The sequence below is a fragment of the Panthera leo genome, chromosome A2, assembly GCF_018350215.1.
Source record: "Panthera leo isolate Ple1 chromosome A2, P.leo_Ple1_pat1.1, whole genome shotgun sequence".
In the NCBI taxonomy this organism is placed as follows: Eukaryota; Metazoa; Chordata; class Mammalia; order Carnivora; family Felidae; genus Panthera; species Panthera leo.
This window is the reverse complement of record NC_056680.1, coordinates 17,066,026-17,083,807: the sequence shown is the minus strand read 5'-3', so window position 1 is coordinate 17,083,807 and position 17,782 is coordinate 17,066,026. Positions and strand designations below refer to the sequence as shown.

Here is a 17,782-nt window from a genome sequence, read left to right as displayed (position 1 = left end):
CTTCACATTACTCAGCACACTGTGGTCATGGGCTTACATGATAGGAAGTCAGTTGTTCGGTTCCGCAGGCCTGTACTGGTAACCCACTTCCAAGGCCATGTGGAAGGCACTGTTAAGATTGTAGAAAAGAGTAAGGATACAGTGCGTGGCCTTTTGTGCTCCATAAGGGCCCAGTCTTTACCTGGCTGTCTAATTTACTCTTAATCTATTCCAGAGACGAGCACAGCCCATGGCCCAAAGGGGACATTTGGTAATTGTTGAATGAATGAATGAATGAATCTCAGTATTGGATGAGCCATTCACTAGGTCACTTTGTTAAACATTAAATAGTAAAAAGTGTATGTTTGTGCAGCCATCAAGACTGAGGGAAAGCCTGCAGACATGAAGAAGACAGCCACGAAGTCTGCACCAGGTGACACCCGTCCCCCACCTCCTGGGACCCTAATCTAAACCCCTACCTCTTTGCAGCTTCCAGGCTCCCTTCTGCTCTCTCCCGCTGATCCCCTGTCATCTCTTACTTCTTTGCAGCTGACCTGAGTCGCCCCAAGAGCACCTCCACCACTTCAGTGAAGAAGAACACCACTGTCCCCGGGGCAGCCCCCGCAGCAGGGGTGGCCCCCGGCCGAGCCAAGCCCACACCCACCCCTCCTCGGCCCTCTGGGACTCCTTCCTCGGACAAGAAGCCCACGTCAGCCAAGCCCGGCTCCTCTGCACTGATGCCGAGCCGCTTGTCTACCAACGCTTCCACCCCTGATCTGAAGAACGTCCGCTCCAAGGTTGGCTCCACGGAAAACATCAAGCATCAGCCTGGAGGAGGCCGGGTGAGTCCAGGAGCTCGTGGTCCTTGGCATGCTAGCCCTTGCTTCCCTCCCTGCCACGCCACACCCCTGGGCCCACCGAAGCAGAAGGGTTGTCATGACGTCGGATTCAATGTCACAGACTTGCAGCCTGGGCTCCACGTCCATCCGGCAGCAGACTGTCTCCTCCCATCTCTATCAGGGGGGCTTCTGGTGTGTATTTTGGGCTTTAGGCGTACATTTTGGTTTGGAGGCAAAAGGGTTCTTGTACTTAACAAAACAAACAGGGAAGCCCTGGCCTGTGAGACCTGCTGGCTGTGCTCCCCACCCCTGTGCTGTGAGCATCAGGACCTGACCCGCAGGAGGGGGAACCTGGGCTTGGGAGAGGCATGTCTGCCTGAAAGAAGATAGGGTGCCCCCTTGTGGCCGGGGTGACTGCCCGCTGCAGGGAAGAAGGGCTGTCAGAAGGGCTGTGGTGGGGAGTGCTGTTGAGGGCCAGGTGCTTCACTCTTAAGGATTTTCTGTTTACATCCACCGCAGAATTGTCAGCTGTTAGCAGGGATGGGACCTGGTGTAGCAAACGGTGGTGGCGAAAGTCCCAGTTTGGGTCCATGGAGCAGTAACCTCATTTCCTATGTGATTCTCTAGCACTTAAGACACCACACCTCCCATTCAGGGTAGGATCCTTAAATTGCTTCAACCCCAGAGCCTTTAAAACATTGAACAGGGCCCAGAATCCTGGTACTGTTGGAAGACACTGATGGCAAACTGGGATTAGTCTGGAATAAGGGCCTAAGAGTTGCTTTTGCTAAGAGGCTGTGGCTCTGGTGTACCCAGATGGTGTGACCATCCCCCCCCCTTCCTGTGCTCTTCTTACGCTTTCGTTGGGCAAAAATTGCAGGAGGTCTTGGTGAGGAGTTGAGTGACTTGGCCTGGTGAGTGGTGTGACACTTCCCGTCATCAATAGTGGCTCCTGTGACTACAGCAGCTTGCTTGGGGCGAGGACATTTGAGTGGGGGAGCATTGTGACTGGAAAACACACTCTCGGAAGAGAATCCCTAACTTAGCCCTCCTTCCCTCCTTCTCTCCGCGAATGGTGTCTCGATCTTGTCCTCGTGTCTCCAGACTATAGTCTGCAGCTCCTCCTTCTGGCTGGTTTGTCCCGGGAAACGGTTTGTTCCTAGGAGCAAGGGTGACCTGCTTCTGCGTGGTGGCCTGGCCTGGATTCGAGTCCCCTACAGCTTTCTTCCCTTCTTGGCATTTGGGCTCTTACCCTCTTGGTTTGAAATTTGCCCTCCCTTTATCTCCATCCAGGCCAAAATAGAGAAAAAAACAGAGGCAGCTGCTACAGCTCGAAAGCCTGAACCTAATGCAGTCACTAAAACAGCCGGTCCAATTGCGAGTGCGCAGAAACCACCTGCTGGGAAAGTGAGTTTTATTTAGACTTTTACCTCTTGAAGGTGAAAGATGATAAACTGTTTCTTCCAGCCTGAGTCACTTTCCCTTCTATCGCACTTTTTTCCTATCCTTAACCAGTTTCTACTTCGCCCCCGCATTCCCTCCTCTCTGTTTGATGACTCAGCCATCAGAAAAAAGTTTTGTATTAACCCTGACAGTTAACAGATTTGGGAGCCCATTACCCTTTGGGGAATATTTATTCAGCTGGACAAAATGGATCCAAAAATTTTCAGCCACTTCCTTCACACTGACCTTGATGTGAAACCCACCCATTTTGTGTGCAAACACACACACAGCACCCATGTTCTTCCTCAGTAAAACATGGGATTGGTTACTCTGCTGCGCCTGGAACCCTGGAGCCCTGGTGCTTGTAATTGAACTAGAAGGCCCCTTTCGTAACCTGCTGGGTATGGAGATAGCTTTATTTGCCCTGGTTCCCCATGTCACCTCCTCACTGAAAGTTTAGGTGCTCGTTCCCACTGGAAGCCTGCTCAGCCTAGGGATTGCATACCACCGGCAGGGCACAGGTAAACAGAAACTCTAGGTTCTTTCCTCTTACCTCCACACCCTGGAAGCAGGCCCCTCCTGCTTGCTGTGAGAACCTTCTTTTAGCTGTGGCAGGTAGGTCATCTGTCCATCCAGGGACTGCCAGAGAAGCCTTAACCTCCAGCCCTTAGGGACCAGGATGGACAGTCTCAGTGCAAGGAATTTGTACCCTCGGTGAGGCTTCTGGGTAACTCCTAGAGGCCCTGGAGGTCTCTGGTTCAGAGCAGGGTTTCACTGGGTAGTGGTTTGCTGACCAGTTATTCATCACTGACATTACAAAGAAGGCACGAATCAGTGAGGTATTTGGGCTGGAATCTCTCGGGGTGGATTTCTCTGTTCAGTGGAAAACTCTTCAGCTTGGGCCTGCTTCATTTGTGAAGGGCTCTGAAGCAAAGGAAGGAAGGAAAAGCTGGCAACTGTTTCTCCTTGGGAAGGCTCAGAAAGAATTCTTTGTTCCAGCCCTTAGAGCCTGGGCCTTTGTGTGGCCGCATTCCAGGGAGAGCCATTCATAAACACGACAGTGTGCCTGTGCATCATTGCAGCCTTGCTTGGAGCCGGTTCTCTCTGCGCATGTAACTCACAGGGCACAGGACTGGGCATCTGGAGGATGGAAGAGGTGTTTTACTGTCGAGTTGAAAAAAAAGTCTAGACCAGAATCTCACTCTGGTCCTGTGCTTTCTCGAGCCCCCAGACGCAGGGGCTGCTACTTGTGGAGTGTGGAGCTGCTGAGGCTGTGGCCCGCGCTCCCCCTGGTGTCCGGATTCTGCATGGTGGCTCCAGCGGCCTCTGGCCCATCTGCATTTATAACTGAGCTATGCTGTCCCTTCCTTCCTGTAGCATCAGATCTGTGCCCTGTGAGCCAGCTGCCCAGCACTTCTCTGAGCAGCCATTGCCTCCCTGAGTGGGTCTGTTTGCTGCAGTTCCCAGCCTCAGATTTAAGGGAAGTGCCGAGCTTTGGCGAAGACCAGTCCGGATAAGCAGGATCCTTGCAGAGAACAGTCCCAGGACACTGTGTCTCAGCTCTCAGGGAGAGCAGGCGGGAGCGGGGCCATGCCTGAGTGCGCATCCGGGGCCTGCAGCTGGCTGGGCCTTGTGCACCACGGCCCAGCCCCAAGGAGCAGTGATGAGGACCGTGGAGCCCTTTTGCGACATGTGCTTCTGTGCTCGTGTTGTTCATTCATGTCTTCGCTCCCTGTCCTGCCACTTCAGATTCCTTCCCCTGTGCTTTTCCACAGCTGCTCTCCTGCAGGCGGGGGCGGAATTGTAACGGCACCCTGTGTCAGTCATTGTGATCACGTGTGGACTCACTGCCTGCCCTGTGTCGGTTCTAACCAGCCCTCTCCCTTTGTGTTGTTTTTTCTGTTCTCTAACACTCCAGGTCCAGATAGTCTCCAAAAAAGTGAGCTACAGCCATATTCAGTCCAAGTGTGGTTCCAAGGACAATATTAAGCATGTCCCTGGAGGTGGTAATGTAAGTATGAGCTCTGGACAGCTGGTGTCTGAGCCGTAGCCCCGTGGGGCACCGGGGAGAGGGCCGCTTGCGCTCCCAGGACCACAGCAGCCTGGTTCGGGGCTTTCTTCCAGACACAGGCCAGCAAAGTGAGAGGAGGCTCAGTGCTCCCGTGTGTTAGGACCAGCTGTTTCTGGGGAACCCCTGACCAACACCCTGGTGATGCCCATTTGGCATCTTTTCTCATCTTCTCTTTCCCTTCTGCTCTCTTTCACCCACTTTCCCCTGTTCTGAGTCCTTCTTCCTCTTACTCCCTCAGCCCCTCCTTTTCTTTTTGTCCCCTTCCTCCTTCCGTCCAGACCACCTTTTATCACGCTGCCCTTCTGTGCCAGCCCTACGCTGTGTGTTGGGGGCACAGTGACTCCAGCTAACAGGCCCTGGTCTAACGTTAGAGAACACCCTGTTCACCTTCCACGTGTCCTCGTGACAGTGCTCAGGCAGGCGGGACCCCAGCGTGCACCAGAGGTGTGTTAGGGAGAGGCCACATGCAGCCTCTGCCTTCGTGGCTTCTCCCCTGCTTCTCTCCCCACCCCACAGTCAGGGAGCTCATCCTGCTCTGTCTCTCTAGGCTTCGTTCAGTTCCTTCTCCTTACTGTCTTGGACTGGACTGAGTTCTGCTCTGCTCACCCTTTTCATTTTCGGCCTTTGTCCCTCCTGTCCCCTCAGTGGCCATGCCATCCTGCCTGTGGCTTACAAACACTCCCCAGCCCGGTGGTCGTATTGTGAGGAATCAGCCTCAGGGCAGCCCTGTCTTGCCCCACACAAGGCCCCTTCTTGCACCTCCTTCCCAGTCACTTCCCACCAGTGGCTCTTCTAATGTGGGTAGAAAGCGCACTCTTGATGTGGAGGTGGGGCGTACTCAGCCGGCCTGGTAGCTGGCCAGACGTTAGCCAGCCTGGTGTGCGATGAGCTGAAGTGGGTGAAGTGTTTAAAAGACAGTATCTAGTTAAGGTGATAAAGATCCAGCTTAGGAGGGCCCCAGGTAGGCACCAGCCTCAGCTTTTCCTTTCAGGCTTTTGACCTAGGTGAGAACAGGAGGTGAGCAGAGATTATGAAGGAACTGGTCATTGTGTGTGTGACACAGAAATACATTTGTGTATAGTGTGCAGTTGTATGTACAAGGTAGGAAAATAGACATGTATTTTTTTTTTCAAAGTTTGTTTTGAGAGAATGCGGGAGAGAGCACACATGCACAAGTGGGGGAGGGGCAGAAAGAGAGGGAGAAAGAGAATCCCAAGCAGGCTTCGCACTGTCTGCACCGAGCCCAACTCAGGGCTCGATCTCCCGAACCATGAGATCTCGACCTGAGCCCAAACCAAGAGTTGGACGCCTAACAGACTGAGCCCCTGGGCGCCCCAAAATAGACATCATTTATCTATCATTTACTGTGGTCTTGGCACATTGCCTACATGTGACTTCCAAGATTTTTTTTTAAGCATTGTATTGTAGGAGGCTTCCTTAAGCAGCCTCTCATTCGGAAACCTGCCTGTGAGCAGTGTTTCCAGGTGGGGAGATGAAGGTAGACGGCCTTGACTGAGGGGCCATACTTGCTTCCCTCAGCCCCTCCATAAAGCCACCACAGATAGACACGCAGCTGAGAAAGAGTGGGCCCGCTGGCACAGGTAGAACAGTGTCACACGTCACCCGCAGACCCCATCCCCTCCTGTATAGAAATTCTGAAGTTAGCACCCAGATGAGAGGCTGGAGCTGGGTCCCAGTTAGTGCTGCGCGGCGCCCCCGTGTACATACAAATGTCCCCTTTTTTGAGAGCCAGGAGGACATCAGGGCAGGGCACGTAGCAGATTTCCCCCCAGTTTAAAATTTTGTGACCGTTTTTCTTCCATTCCACCCCCGTGAGGGGGGATATGTGCGCGTCGTGGGTTCTGAGGCCTGGGGGCACTGCCATCTCAACAGCCAGTACTGCTGTCCACAGCAGCCCGCGGGTCCTCACAGGCCAGTGGGGCAGATTGCGGAAACGGCTGCAGCGAGGTTGAGGTACCGTGCTTGCCGGGGTTGGTGTGTGGGAAGAGGACCACGGAGACAGGCATGGCTTCTGCTAGCTGCCGGGCTTTGCCGGGGAGAGGACCTTTGAGAAACACGTCATAGGCCAGAGAAGCAGCACGTGGCTCCCTAAAGCTTTGAGTGGAGGCGAGTGGCCAGGGGAGGGAAGGAGGGGAGGATTGTTTGGCAGTTACTATGGATTCTCTACATACCAGCCCAAGGAGGCAGAGTGACATCTCAGAGGTGGTGGGTTAAGTGAGGGGGACACAGTTCAGCTTTTTAAAACGTTTAATCATAGGCATTTTTCAAATACATGCAAAAGTAGAAAAGAATCCTACAATGTACCCAGCTTCATTTATTATCCTTGTGGCCGATCATTTGTTTGTTTTTAATTTTATTTATTTATTCTGAGTGATTTCTACACCCAACTCACAACCCTGAGATCAAGAGTCACAGGCTCCACTGACTGAGCCAGCCAGGCGCCCCTCCTTGTAGCCAATCTTATCTTCTGTGTGTTCCCACCCTGATTATTTTGAAGCCAGTCCTAGATACATCATTCATCTGTAAATATTCCATTCATAATTTTAAGATAACTCTTTAATGTACGTGTGTAAAACCCCTACTGACACTCAGGATACAAGTAGGGACCATAAATTGTGGTTGGTTGATGCGTCTCTTGTTTCTTATAACCTTAGGTTTCTTTTACTCTACAGGCACCCTTCAGTTTTTGTTTGTAGCAGCATTTTATAAATGAGTAAACTAAGTGGTTTGTCCTAGAATCTGGCTTCTGCTGATCATATCCCCGTGTTTTGATTTAATATACTCCTTTGTCCCTCCATATCTTTAAATTGATTCAGGTTTGATTTTTTTTTTCTCCCCCAGCTCTTTGCGAGACTTTTATAGGTAGTGGTGGTGTTTCTGTCAGGAGGCATATTGTGTTTCACTGTCTGGTCCCCCCACCCGCCCCCACTCTCTGATGGCCAGTACCTAGACCCACGCGTTGAGTAGGGGTATACTATGGTGAGGCTCGAGTGCTCCCATTCCTTCTTCGTTTATTGGCTGGGATACGTCCGCAAAGCAGAATTTCCCCTGATCAACTATTCTTTACCTGAGAACCAGGCAGGAGGTAGAGAAGCAGTGGCTTCGGTCGCAGAACAGTCTCAGGAAATGTGCAGGCCCCAGGCCTTGGAGGGTGACCCCTGGAACCCCTCCCAGGTGTCTCAAGGGTGGCACAAGATGAACCTGCCACCATTGCTGCAGGACACGTGTTGTCTTGGTCTCAGTAGCTGGCAGATGTTTGCTTGGGAAAAGTACTTCCCTGTTTCCCTGTTGGGAGAATTGTGGCCTTGTTGGAAATGTGAGGCAAAGTGGAGGCTGTTGTGTTGAGATGATAATTGTACTTTGTAAATGATTACTGAACGTGGAAGCAGTCAGTGTCCTGCTGAATCTGATGTCCCTCCGAAGGGTGGAGTGAAGAAGAGGTAGAGTGAAGCCAGAGCCTTTGAAGAAGGTGACCTTTGAAGGGCTTTGAAGGATGGGGAGGAGAATGCAGTGGGCTTGCTTGGCTAGGGAATAGTATGAGCAGAGTTCTGGAAACAGTGAGGATGGCTCAGGCAAGCTGATGATTATGGGAAGTTACTCTGTGCCAGGCCTTGGGCTGCGAGTGGACGTAGAACAATGCAGTAGACATCACATGTATCCTCTTGCAATAGGGTGGAAACCGTATTTCCTGACACTGGAGAAAGGAAGACGGGGTCCTAGAAGGTAGCCATTGAATGGCACTGTGATGAAACCCCACCAGAAGGGCATGACACCTGCCGGCAGGGCCCCGTGGGCCACCGCATGAAGGACTTGATTGTGGCGGAAAGCCAGGCTCTTCCACAGAACCAAGGAGCGGCTGGGCCACTCACGGGAACTGTGGTGTTTTCATCCCAGAACCCAGTGCCCCTCTATAGATGACGTCCTTTCCTAATTTAAACACATGCCATCAGTCGTGGCAGCAAGATGTTTTTCCAGGGCTCCTGCGGGGCAGACCTAGATGAAAGTCCGTTGGCCACCTCAAAAGTAGGGGCAAGTGTAGAGGACACCCAGACAAGTCTCCAACCCCAACGGGATTCATTTGTATAAAAGGCCATTCCTCCTCTTGATTGCTCACCAAATGTGGACAGGATGGCAAATCTGTGAAAGGCCTCGTGGAGCCTGTAGTCGTGCACAGTCGCGGCAGATGTGGAGCTCCAGGCTACCGCGCTGGGCCCATCGTGCAAATGCTTAGTATCCTTAATAATGAGCAGAGCAGCCAAGACTGGGCCTCTTTCACGTGTAAATCAGCAGAATTTTGTTGGCAGCGGGGTTTCTTGTTTTCACTTTTATTTGCATTTATTTTATGCAGAATTTACTCCCGGGCCGTAAGTTTTTGTTCCTTCGGTCTCTTCTGAGGTATCTTTTTTTTTTTTTCTGTGAAACTTCCTCTTCTGGTTTGGGAATAATCTGCTCTTTTCCAGTAAGATGTAAGTCCTACGCCACATCTTGGGGGCTTTGTCCACCTGGATGTGCAGTGACCAGAGGATCTACATCTAAACCCCTAAGTTCAGCAGTACTCTCTGCATTTTTAAGCGTGTGCAGTAAAATTACACACTCTCTTTGGGCCACTGACGCTGTGTCCAGCCCTGCTGTTAGGCCTGGGCACACCACTGTCTCCACCATTGTAGCAACAGAATGGCACACGTTGCTTCTGCAAAGTGACATCATTCAGTTACTTTGTGGCATTTCAGATACATGCATTCTTGATGGCCTGGGCAGTGTTTCACATGTGTTCTTAAATTGAACACGAAGAGTTGAACCTCTTGTGTGATTTTGTAGGGTTTTCTGGGTCAAGTAAATAGCGAACTGTTTTCAGAAATCACCTTCAGCCACTCACGGGAAGAGCCTTGTTGTTGTTTTTAATGGGAATAGCCAGGGCTGGGAGGATATGGAGACAAACCACGTAAGCTCTTGTCACATTCCTGGAAACCCGGCCTCATGCTTCAGGAACCTTAAAACAGTCCCAACCTTTGACCGGGTAACTGAAGTTCTGGGCATTTTGCTTGAGAGGTCATCAGAATTGCCATGACTTCCGTTCACAAAGATATTTATTGCTGCCAGAGTTTTAATGGTGAAAAATTAGAAAAAAAAAACAAAAACAAAAACAAAAAAACCTTAAATGTTCCCTATCTGGCGTAGGTTAGGTTTATATAAGATCTTACAGAATGGATTATTATGTGGCCCCTTCTTAACATTTCCCAGCTTTTATGGGGAAAATGCTTATAACATGAATTAAACAGGAATGCAAAATCATAGACACATACGTAGAAATCTGTGCTGTCAGCCATGAGGGGGAAATGCACTGAAACGAACTAAGAGGAAAACACCAAAACATCATTCCAGGTTATCTCTGGGCCAGGAGTTGATGGGTGAGATTTCAGGTGGAAGAAGAGGACATTTCAGGAGATGGGGGTCCAGAACAACTGGAGAAGAGCTGCCTGGCAGGTGCCCGGACAGGGTGGGAACATTGTGGAGCGTGTGGGAACGTTGGTTCAGTCTGGCAGGAGGTGAGTTCAGAAGCTGCAGGGGCGGCAGGATGGATGAAGCGTTCTTTTAAGCACTTGGGGAGGTGAGCCTGACCTTGAGCAGACTGAGGTAGGGCCTTACACAGGGAGAGAAGAAACTTGAACGTGGAGATTGTCAAGGGAACACAGGTTTGGCCCTGAAATACATCCTCTCTCTGAGGCAATAATATTTTGTGGTTTATTTCTCAGGTTCAGATTCAGAATAAGAAGGTGGACATCTCTAAGGTCTCCTCCAAGTGTGGGTCCAAGGCTAACATCAAGCACAAACCTGGTGAGTGCAGTCCCCTGCTTCCCCCAGGGTGCCTGGGCCTCACCTGGGCTGGGTCTCCCCGCTGTGCTTTTGTCATTCCATAAAGATTCCTGGAGGCCGGGCCCCCCACCCCCACCCCCACACCCCCTCCCCAGCCGGCGGAGGGGACAGTTCAGTGCAGTTCGGTGCCTGTCGGGAGGGGCGCCCCAGGCGCTAACCTCTTAGGCGCATCCGAGGAGGAGGGGGTGGTAAAGGCCGCTGTCCACACGGGCATCACCGCACCCCTATTAGCGCGCCGAGAGCCAGTGTCGGGGGCGCCGTTCGACTGCGGGCGGCAGATATTCCCAGGCAGTGACGCCCCAGCTGTGAGCTCCCGCAGGACAGAGTCGTTGGGTAGCGCTGCCCAGGCCGCGGGTGAGGGTCTTGCTGCTGGAGCGGTGTGACTTCCTCCTGGCGGCGTGCTCCCGCCTCCACTGTCCTCCCCTACAGCCGTGTGTCCTGGTTCTGGGTGACAGTAGACCAGGGCTAGGGCACTTCCCCTGCAGTGGCAGGCACGTGGCTGGCAGATCTGGCTCCTTGGAGGTCAGGCGCCAGGGGCCACTTAAGGTGAAGGCAAGGAACTCTCGGCAGAATGTGTTCTGTTTAAAAGGGTCAGAACAGTTTGGCCCTTAACTCACCTCATCTCCCCCCTTTTATCTGGAAAATCCACTCTTGCGCGATGCCACCTTCCCCGGTGCCGCTGACTGACCCGAGGCTGGGTGTTTCGGCGGTGGGGAGGGGTGGGCAGGAGTAGGACAGGCGGCCAACTTGGCACAAAGCCGGGTGCTCTGGTTTGTGACGCGGGCTGAGGAGACGGGCCTCCAGAGGGGTGGGCCTGGGAGAGCAGGGCAGCCCCACACCCTGTGGCCACACTGTGGCTGTGAGCCCTGAACCTCGCCCTTGTGCACTGGCCGCCCGAGCGCGCTGGGCCCTGGGGCTGGTCCAGTCCGTGCCTGTCCTTTCTCAGCTCGGTGCCGGGACTACTCCCACCTCTCCTCCTTTTCCTCCACGACAGAGAAGCCTCTTTCCATTTGCCTTCTTTTCACTACAGTGTGGCTCATGCAGCAGCACAGACAGACCCCGCCGCCACCCTACCTCTGGCCATCGCCAGCCTGGCGGTGACTTTGGGCAAGTCACTCCTCTTGTCCAGCATCCGCTCTGGCGGCTGTAAAACAAGGGTCCTGACCCTGCCGGACAGGGCGTTCCTGCACTGCACGGAAGCGGGGCGCCCTGCCACACCCAGTCAGGGGGTCGTGACGTTGGCTAGAGAACCCGAAGCAGACACCATCTCGGCGCCTTTAGAGGCTTGGCTGGAGGCTGTGCTGCAGGCCTGCGGTGGTGCTGAGGGTGCCTTTCTTCTCTGTGGAGGTGTTGCCGCTGGCCGGATGCAGACTGTCAGCCCAACTTTGAGAAGACTAGCCCTGTTTGACAAACATGTCCACTGTCCTTTCCTCCTCCTCTGTGCTCAGAGCCACGTTCCCCATTTCTGTATTGGGCACATAGCCAGTCCTCGGCCCAGCTAGGATTCCTGGTCCCACTGCCTGGCTTTGCCTATGTGACCGGTTGTATTTTGGTACCAGGTGGAGGAGATGTCAAGATTGAAAGTCAAAAGTTGAACTTCAAGGAGAAGGCCCAGGCGAAGGTGGGATCCCTCGATAATGTGGGCCACCTGCCTGCAGGAGGTGCCGTGAAGGTAGTGAGTGGGTCACCAGGGGGACATGGCTTGGGCCGGGTGGGAGGGGTTATGCAGCCGGAGTCTGGGTCCCAGGTACTGGGCGCCTGTCACCGCCCCTCAGTATCTTCAGAAGTCTTGTGTCACCCACACCATTGTGTTTTCCCAGTGTCCTTCATCAGTCCTGAGTGAGGCAGGAGAGGTAAAGAGGCCGCAACCCAGCTGCCTCTCATCTGTCCAGCTGGAGACAGAACCTCTCCTAACAGCCATGGCCCTCCTTACTTTTTGAGCCCATCTCAGCCATTTCCAAGGGGACTATGGGCTGGGGCACAGACTCCCACAAAGCACGGTTCTCCCCAGCTACCTCATGAGGGGGTCCAGGCTCCATGCCGGGCTCCATTCTGGGCCTGCTGGGAGCAGGATGCCACATTTGCAACTCCTGGTGACACCTGCCTCTAGAGGGACTGCCATGGCCAGGGCTCAGGTGGGCAGGACTTCCCATCCTCTGGACTGGCTGGGCCTCTCCTCCCTTCCCACCCTGTCTCCTTCCCTCCCCCACTCCTTCCACGGCACTGTGAGACCTTTGTGTGCCAAGATGTTGTCTGTCCTTCGTTCTGTGTTGGGCGGTTGGGGGGGACACAGAGGGCGGCACCTTGCAGGCTTCTGTGCATGACCACAGCTGCAGCTGCTCAGGGGAAGGTGAGCCAGGGAGAGGGACACAAGAGCAGCAGCTGGGGCCTTCGCTTCTGCATCTGATGCCTAGCCCAGCCTCTGTCCCCTCTTCCCTCCTTCCCTCGGTGCTCCGGTTCAAGGCCTGACTGGCTTCTGTGAATGTGTGGGGTCCTGGCTCTGTCACAGGCTCCCAGTTCACGCCTCCATACCTTTGAGGAGCCACTCCCCAGTCTGTCCTCCGGGGGCCCTAACTCGGATGTAGTCGCTAGTCCAAAGCCACATGGCAAGTACATGTAGACCAGGGTTTACACCTGCACCTTTCTGACCCCACGTCTTATGTTCTTTTTTTTATTCACATCATCTCCCTTAATTATTTCTGGAATTGTCTTTCTGATACAGAGGCCCGTCTCCTTCACTGTTCTGATTAGAAACCACTGTAGAGTCTTCCATTGCCACCTTTTGGGTGTTCTGGGGCACGGGTGGCCTCCCACTGGCCTCCCCTCTTCTGTCCACCCCATCCTCCTCCCGCAAAGCCCTGCAGGCCCCGAAGTCTCCCTGGTCCCCCCTCCCTGGACCCCTTCCTCCCTCCTCTGTGTCCCTAGGCTCCAGAAGGGTGCCCCGCACAGAAGAGGTCTCGGTGTCTGGGGAGGGGTAGATGAGCAGGCAGGGCTCATGAGTTCCCAAGAGAGCCCCTTTAGCACCCGCTCTCTGGTGGGTGTGGTCTGGGACTCATTGGTCCGGTCCGAGGTGGTGAGCTGCACCCCTTGGGAACTGACTCCCAGCTCCCAGAGCTCCTTAACTGGCCTGCAGCACCCCTGCTTCCCGACCGATTCCAGACCCGCTGTCTAGAGATCGTTCCCAGGGTTTTTGCCAGTGATCAGATGTCACGGCTGTTTGGTGTCGGCCTTGCTGAGAAGCCCGCACCTCTCCCCTCAGAAAGACCGCATGAAACCGTGCACTCCACAGAGGAGCCCCCCAGGGTGTGTCACTAGCCAGGCTGCACGCTGGGCCCGAGGCTGTGTTCTTGCCCGACACTGGCCGCCCAAGCCAGGGGTCCTCTCACAGGCAGAGTAGGGGTGGGGAGTACGTGGTCTAGAGTCTCCAGATGACTGTGCCTAAATCCAGTGGCCGGGGAGGGGTGGGGGGTGGGCAGGGGGCAGGGAGGGGCTGTGTGTAAAACCCACCATCACCCATCCCACCTCCTCCCCGACTGACCCTACACTGTCTCCCCCACTGTTTCATTGTAGACTGAGGGCGGTGGCAGCGAGGCCCCTCCGTGTCCGGGCCCCCCCGCTGGGGAGGAGCTGGCCAGCCCTGAGGCAGCGCCCGAAGCTGGCGCCCCCACTTCAGCCAGTGGCCTCAGTGGCCACCCCACCCTGGCAGGGGGTGGTGACCAAAGGGAGGCCCAGACCTTGGACAGCCAGATCCAGGAGACAAGTAAGTGGCTGGGCTTGGCCTGAGGGCCAGCCGGGGGCCCTGCCACTGTTTGCAAATTGAAACTCCTTTTTTTTTTTTTGACTAGAGTATGGACTAAATTTTAACCAAGCAACCTTTTATTTTCCAGGCATCTAATGATGACATTCTGGTCTCGTCTTCCGTCCCCTGTGTTCCTCCTCTTGTGTCCCTTGTTCCCCCCTCCCTTCCCTCCTCCCGTGTCACTGCAGATTGAGACCTACAGGCTGACGTTCCGGGCAAACGCCAGGGCCCGCACCGACCATGGGGCTGACATTGTCTCCCGCCCCCCCCACTTCCCTGGCGGCCCCAGCTCAGGCACCCGGGCCCTTGGCTCCCTCACCCGGGCTGCTCTATAGACCCCACACGGCTTGGGTGCTGGGCAGTCCTCTGGGTCCCCGCCCCATCCCCCTGCCTTGCTTGCCCATGGCAGTAAGCCCGCCCCCAGACCTCCTCCAGTCCCTGCCCTGGGCCCAGCTCCTTGCTTCCTTCCTGTCCCATCATTGCTCACTGCTCCGTAGACGAGGTTGGAAGGTGAATGGGGTGGGGAGGCCAACTTGGGATCTTGTGGGATCTAGGAGGGAGGGATCCAGATTCCAACCTCGTCTTTGGGTTTTTCGGACCAAACCCAAGAGAAACTGACATACCCGCCCTCCTCGCCGGGTCCACCTGGAGGGAAGAGTGGAAGTGGATGGCCACGTGGTGGCAGGATGCTGCCTACATCCCCTAGAGCCCACTAAGCCACCGCCTCTCTCCTTGACCCCACAGTGGTGCCCACCACGCAGGTGGGGCCAGGTGCCTCTTGCTGCCCTGCCCCAAGTTAGTTAGGGGTTGGTTCTGCCTGTCCCCGCTGCTTCCTGTACCTGCCTAGCTGCTGCCACACTTCCCTTTCTCTTGTTTTATCCTTTTTTTTTTTTTTTAATAACCTAAAAACTGGTAGAGGAGTTTTGCAGGTTGAAGCCATGTCTAAATGAAAGTTCTCAGTAGGTGTTAAAGGAAATGGGGAGGGGACATCCTTAAGCCTCCAGCCGGGAGGTCAGGCATCGGGGGCTGCCTTGGCCTGGGCAGCTTGGGGCCCCAGAGTGTGTGGGCAGGGTGGGTGAGATGCAGGGGCTGTGGCCTGGTGAGCATAGGGCACACTAGGGGCTGGTCAGAGCGTGGACTGGTTGTTCTGGTATTTTGTGTGTATGCTGCTTTTCTTTTCTAACCAAGAGGCTGGTTTTGGTATCTCTGTCTCATTCCCTGGGATCTAGTGGGAGATATAAGCTCGAGGCCGGAGAAATAGGGAAGGGCTGTGGAGGTCAAAATTCTCCAGGCTTGCAGGCCTAGGACACTAGAGCCCTCAGTGACTGGGGTGCCTCAGATGTCCAGAACTCATGTGGATGATGAGGAATCAGGTATGGAAATTTAAAAATAAAAGCATGAGACAGGCCACCTCCCTTCCCTTACAGCCTGAGTGGAGAGTGGGGAGAGGCAAGGCCAGCCTGTGGAGGGGTGTCCCAGCCAGGGCCGGTCTTGGGATGGCTGCAATGATGAGAAATCCCGGGAATTGTATTGACACGGAAGATTCTTATTGCACTTGTATTTTTTTTTTTTTTTTTTTTTTGTATTAAAGTTTGCATGGTTTCTAATAAAGGATTAAAATGTAACAGTTTGTAGTGAAATGGCCGGGGAGTCTCCCAGGGCTTCTCCTCCGGAAGAGCATTTTCTGCAGTGCAGACTTGCCCCGAGGAGGTGGCCACAGACTCGGCCCCTCGTCTTCCCCACCGCTGCTCCCGGTGACCCTTGGAGCTGAGAAGGTAGGGGCTCTTGACTTAGGTTCAGATTTGATCTCCGTGTAGAGGGAGGGCATCTGGGCCAGCAGGTTCTCCCACTTCTGAGGTAGCATTTTCCTTGGGGAGGTTTGACGCCACATCCCCAGCTCCCCAAGCACATACTGTGGGGGGGCCTGTGGAGAAAGTGTTCCCCGAGCCAAAGACTGAAGAATGCTTTGTGCCAAGGACATTGGGGCACCCGTGTTTTGTCAGCAGGAGGAAGCGGCAGAATGAAGCAGTAGACAGTGCAGGGCCCGAAGGTACCTGTGCCCTCTTTGTGTTAGTTCCAGGCCCACACGGATGCTGAGGTTGACAACTGGCTCTGGGTCCACAGGTAGGGGTAGGAGAGGTGACCCTAGTAGAGAGCTCTCTAGGTGGGCTGGAGTGGTCGTTCTTCTGAGGGGTGGTCTTGTCCCAGCTCCCTTGAAGTGTCCCCCAAGCCAGAGAAGCTGAGAAGGCTGCCCTGACAGCTGGGGACCAGAGGCCCCTGTGAGCTGTTACCAACTGCAGCCGTTTGGGGGTGTGACATTTCTGTACTTCCGGTTTGCTTATGGCTCAGCTATTGCCTGTGTCAATCTGTGATTCCGTTGTACCGATTTCAAGAGTAAATAAAGCTCGTGATGTCCCACCACACAGGCCCTGTATCTTCTGTGTGTCCTCGTTGGTCTCCGCTAGCCCGTCGCCTCGTATCGGGAGACTGATGTGTGCACTGTGCAGTCTTGACGACCGTAGCCTCTCATCTGTGAATTTGTGGATGCAACCAAGGGGAAGTCCCAGCTTGTGGCAGGGCTGCCACACAACCTGAGGGTTAAGGTTCAGGTGCCCTTAGCTGCCTGAGGAACTTCTCTCCCAATTCTGCTTGGGGCTGGGAGGTGGCAGCCAGATTCCACGAGGACACGCGCTGTGCACGTACCACTGGCCCGGAGAGGGAGACGTGAGTGAGTGCATGCTCAACACCTGCTGTCCCAACCCGCAAAGGCAGGGATGGTGCAAACAGGCTGCCTGCCACGTGGGCGCGGAAGCAGCTGTAGGACCAGGCAGGCCCCTGGGACGCAGGTCCCACACCAGCTAAGCCCCTCCCTCCCGTGACCTCAGCCTCGCAATAAGCGGGAGTTTGGGAAGCGGGGGATGCTGGGGCCCTGAGAGAGGAGCCCCCAGCGGAGAGCAATGCTCACAAGGGATAAATAGAACTTTATTTTAAATAAACATTTGCACTCTGTACACAGCCCCAGCAGACACGGGGCTCAGTCATCGGCTGTCTTGCGCACGTCAAAGCTGCCACAGGGCCCACGCAACAGCTCCGCCAGCAGGGCGAGCAGCTGCCCGTGCTCCTGCTGCACGCCGGGCGGGAGTGCAGCCAGCTCACTGCGCAGGCTCCGCTCCACCATGCGGCCCAGGGCCCGGCGCAGCTCCCTCAGCAGCCGCACGGTGCGGGAATCCCCCTCCAGCCTCAGCAGGTCACTGTCACTCAGGGAGATGGTGGCCCGGCGCCCATCATCTGGGGGAGGGAGGAGGCGGCAGAGGGCTAGGGTGAGGCCAGGCCCCGGTGGATACAGACCGGCCCGAGCCGCAACGGGGGTGGGGGTGGGGGTGTGCCGGCACCCACCACGTATGTGGACGTCCCCGTCTGTCAGCAGCAGCACAGCCAGCGGGTGCACCTGGGAGGAGTCCCGGACGAAGACGCTGCCATTGGACTTGACGGCCATGAAGTACGTCAGCCATCGGCTCCGGAGCCGCGTGGCCTCCCTGAGGAACACAGGGCTGGGTGAGGCTGCCCTCCTAGGGAGCACGCCCACTGCTCCTCCCCTGCCCTGCCTGCCTCCCACCTGTTGATGGTCGACTTATGCAGCAAGATGTTGCCTGATTTGGTCCTGTATGTGACGCTGTTGGGCTTGAACTTGCCCTGCCGGGTCACCTTGCCCTGCCTCACCTGCAAGGATGAAAGAAAAGACAGACGGGCTGAGCA

General features: G+C 54.9%; 2 protein-coding genes across 19 annotated transcripts in view; one reads left to right on the top strand and one right to left on the bottom strand.

Moving 5' to 3' along the window:
- The window catches only part of MAP4 (microtubule associated protein 4), a 206,183-nt gene extending 189,734 nt beyond the window's left edge, over window positions 1-16,449 (top strand). For 4 of the 11 annotated variants that reach the window (XM_042929181.1, XM_042929179.1, XM_042929180.1 and 1 more), the window contains 8 exons: window positions 353-412; window positions 529-821; window positions 2,112-2,225; window positions 4,180-4,272; window positions 10,107-10,188; window positions 11,787-11,899; window positions 13,798-13,987; window positions 14,115-16,449. In XM_042929181.1, coding sequence (XP_042785115.1) covers window positions 353-412; window positions 529-821; window positions 2,112-2,225; window positions 4,180-4,272; window positions 10,107-10,188; window positions 11,787-11,899; window positions 13,798-13,987; window positions 14,115-14,122 — 953 coding nt within the window. In that variant the 3' untranslated portion in view covers window positions 14,123-16,449. Of the gene's footprint in view, window positions 1-352; window positions 413-528; window positions 822-2,111; window positions 2,226-4,179; window positions 4,273-10,106; window positions 10,189-11,786; window positions 11,900-13,797 lie in introns of all 11 variants that reach the window. The other 7 variants (XM_042929184.1, XM_042929192.1, XM_042929188.1 and 4 more) reach the window with 5 other exon arrangements.
- Window positions 16,450-16,987: 538 nt separating this feature from the next.
- DHX30 (DExH-box helicase 30) overlaps window positions 16,988-17,782 on the bottom strand; it is a 30,232-nt gene continuing 29,437 nt past the window's right edge. For all 8 annotated transcript variants that reach the window (XM_042929194.1, XM_042929196.1, XM_042929199.1 and 5 more), the window contains 3 exons: window positions 17,643-17,746; window positions 17,423-17,562; window positions 16,988-17,314 (listed from right to left, as the gene is read on the bottom strand). In XM_042929194.1, coding sequence (XP_042785128.1) covers window positions 17,061-17,314; window positions 17,423-17,562; window positions 17,643-17,746 — 498 coding nt within the window. In that variant the 3' untranslated portion in view covers window positions 16,988-17,060. The remainder of the gene's footprint in view (window positions 17,315-17,422; window positions 17,563-17,642; window positions 17,747-17,782) is intronic.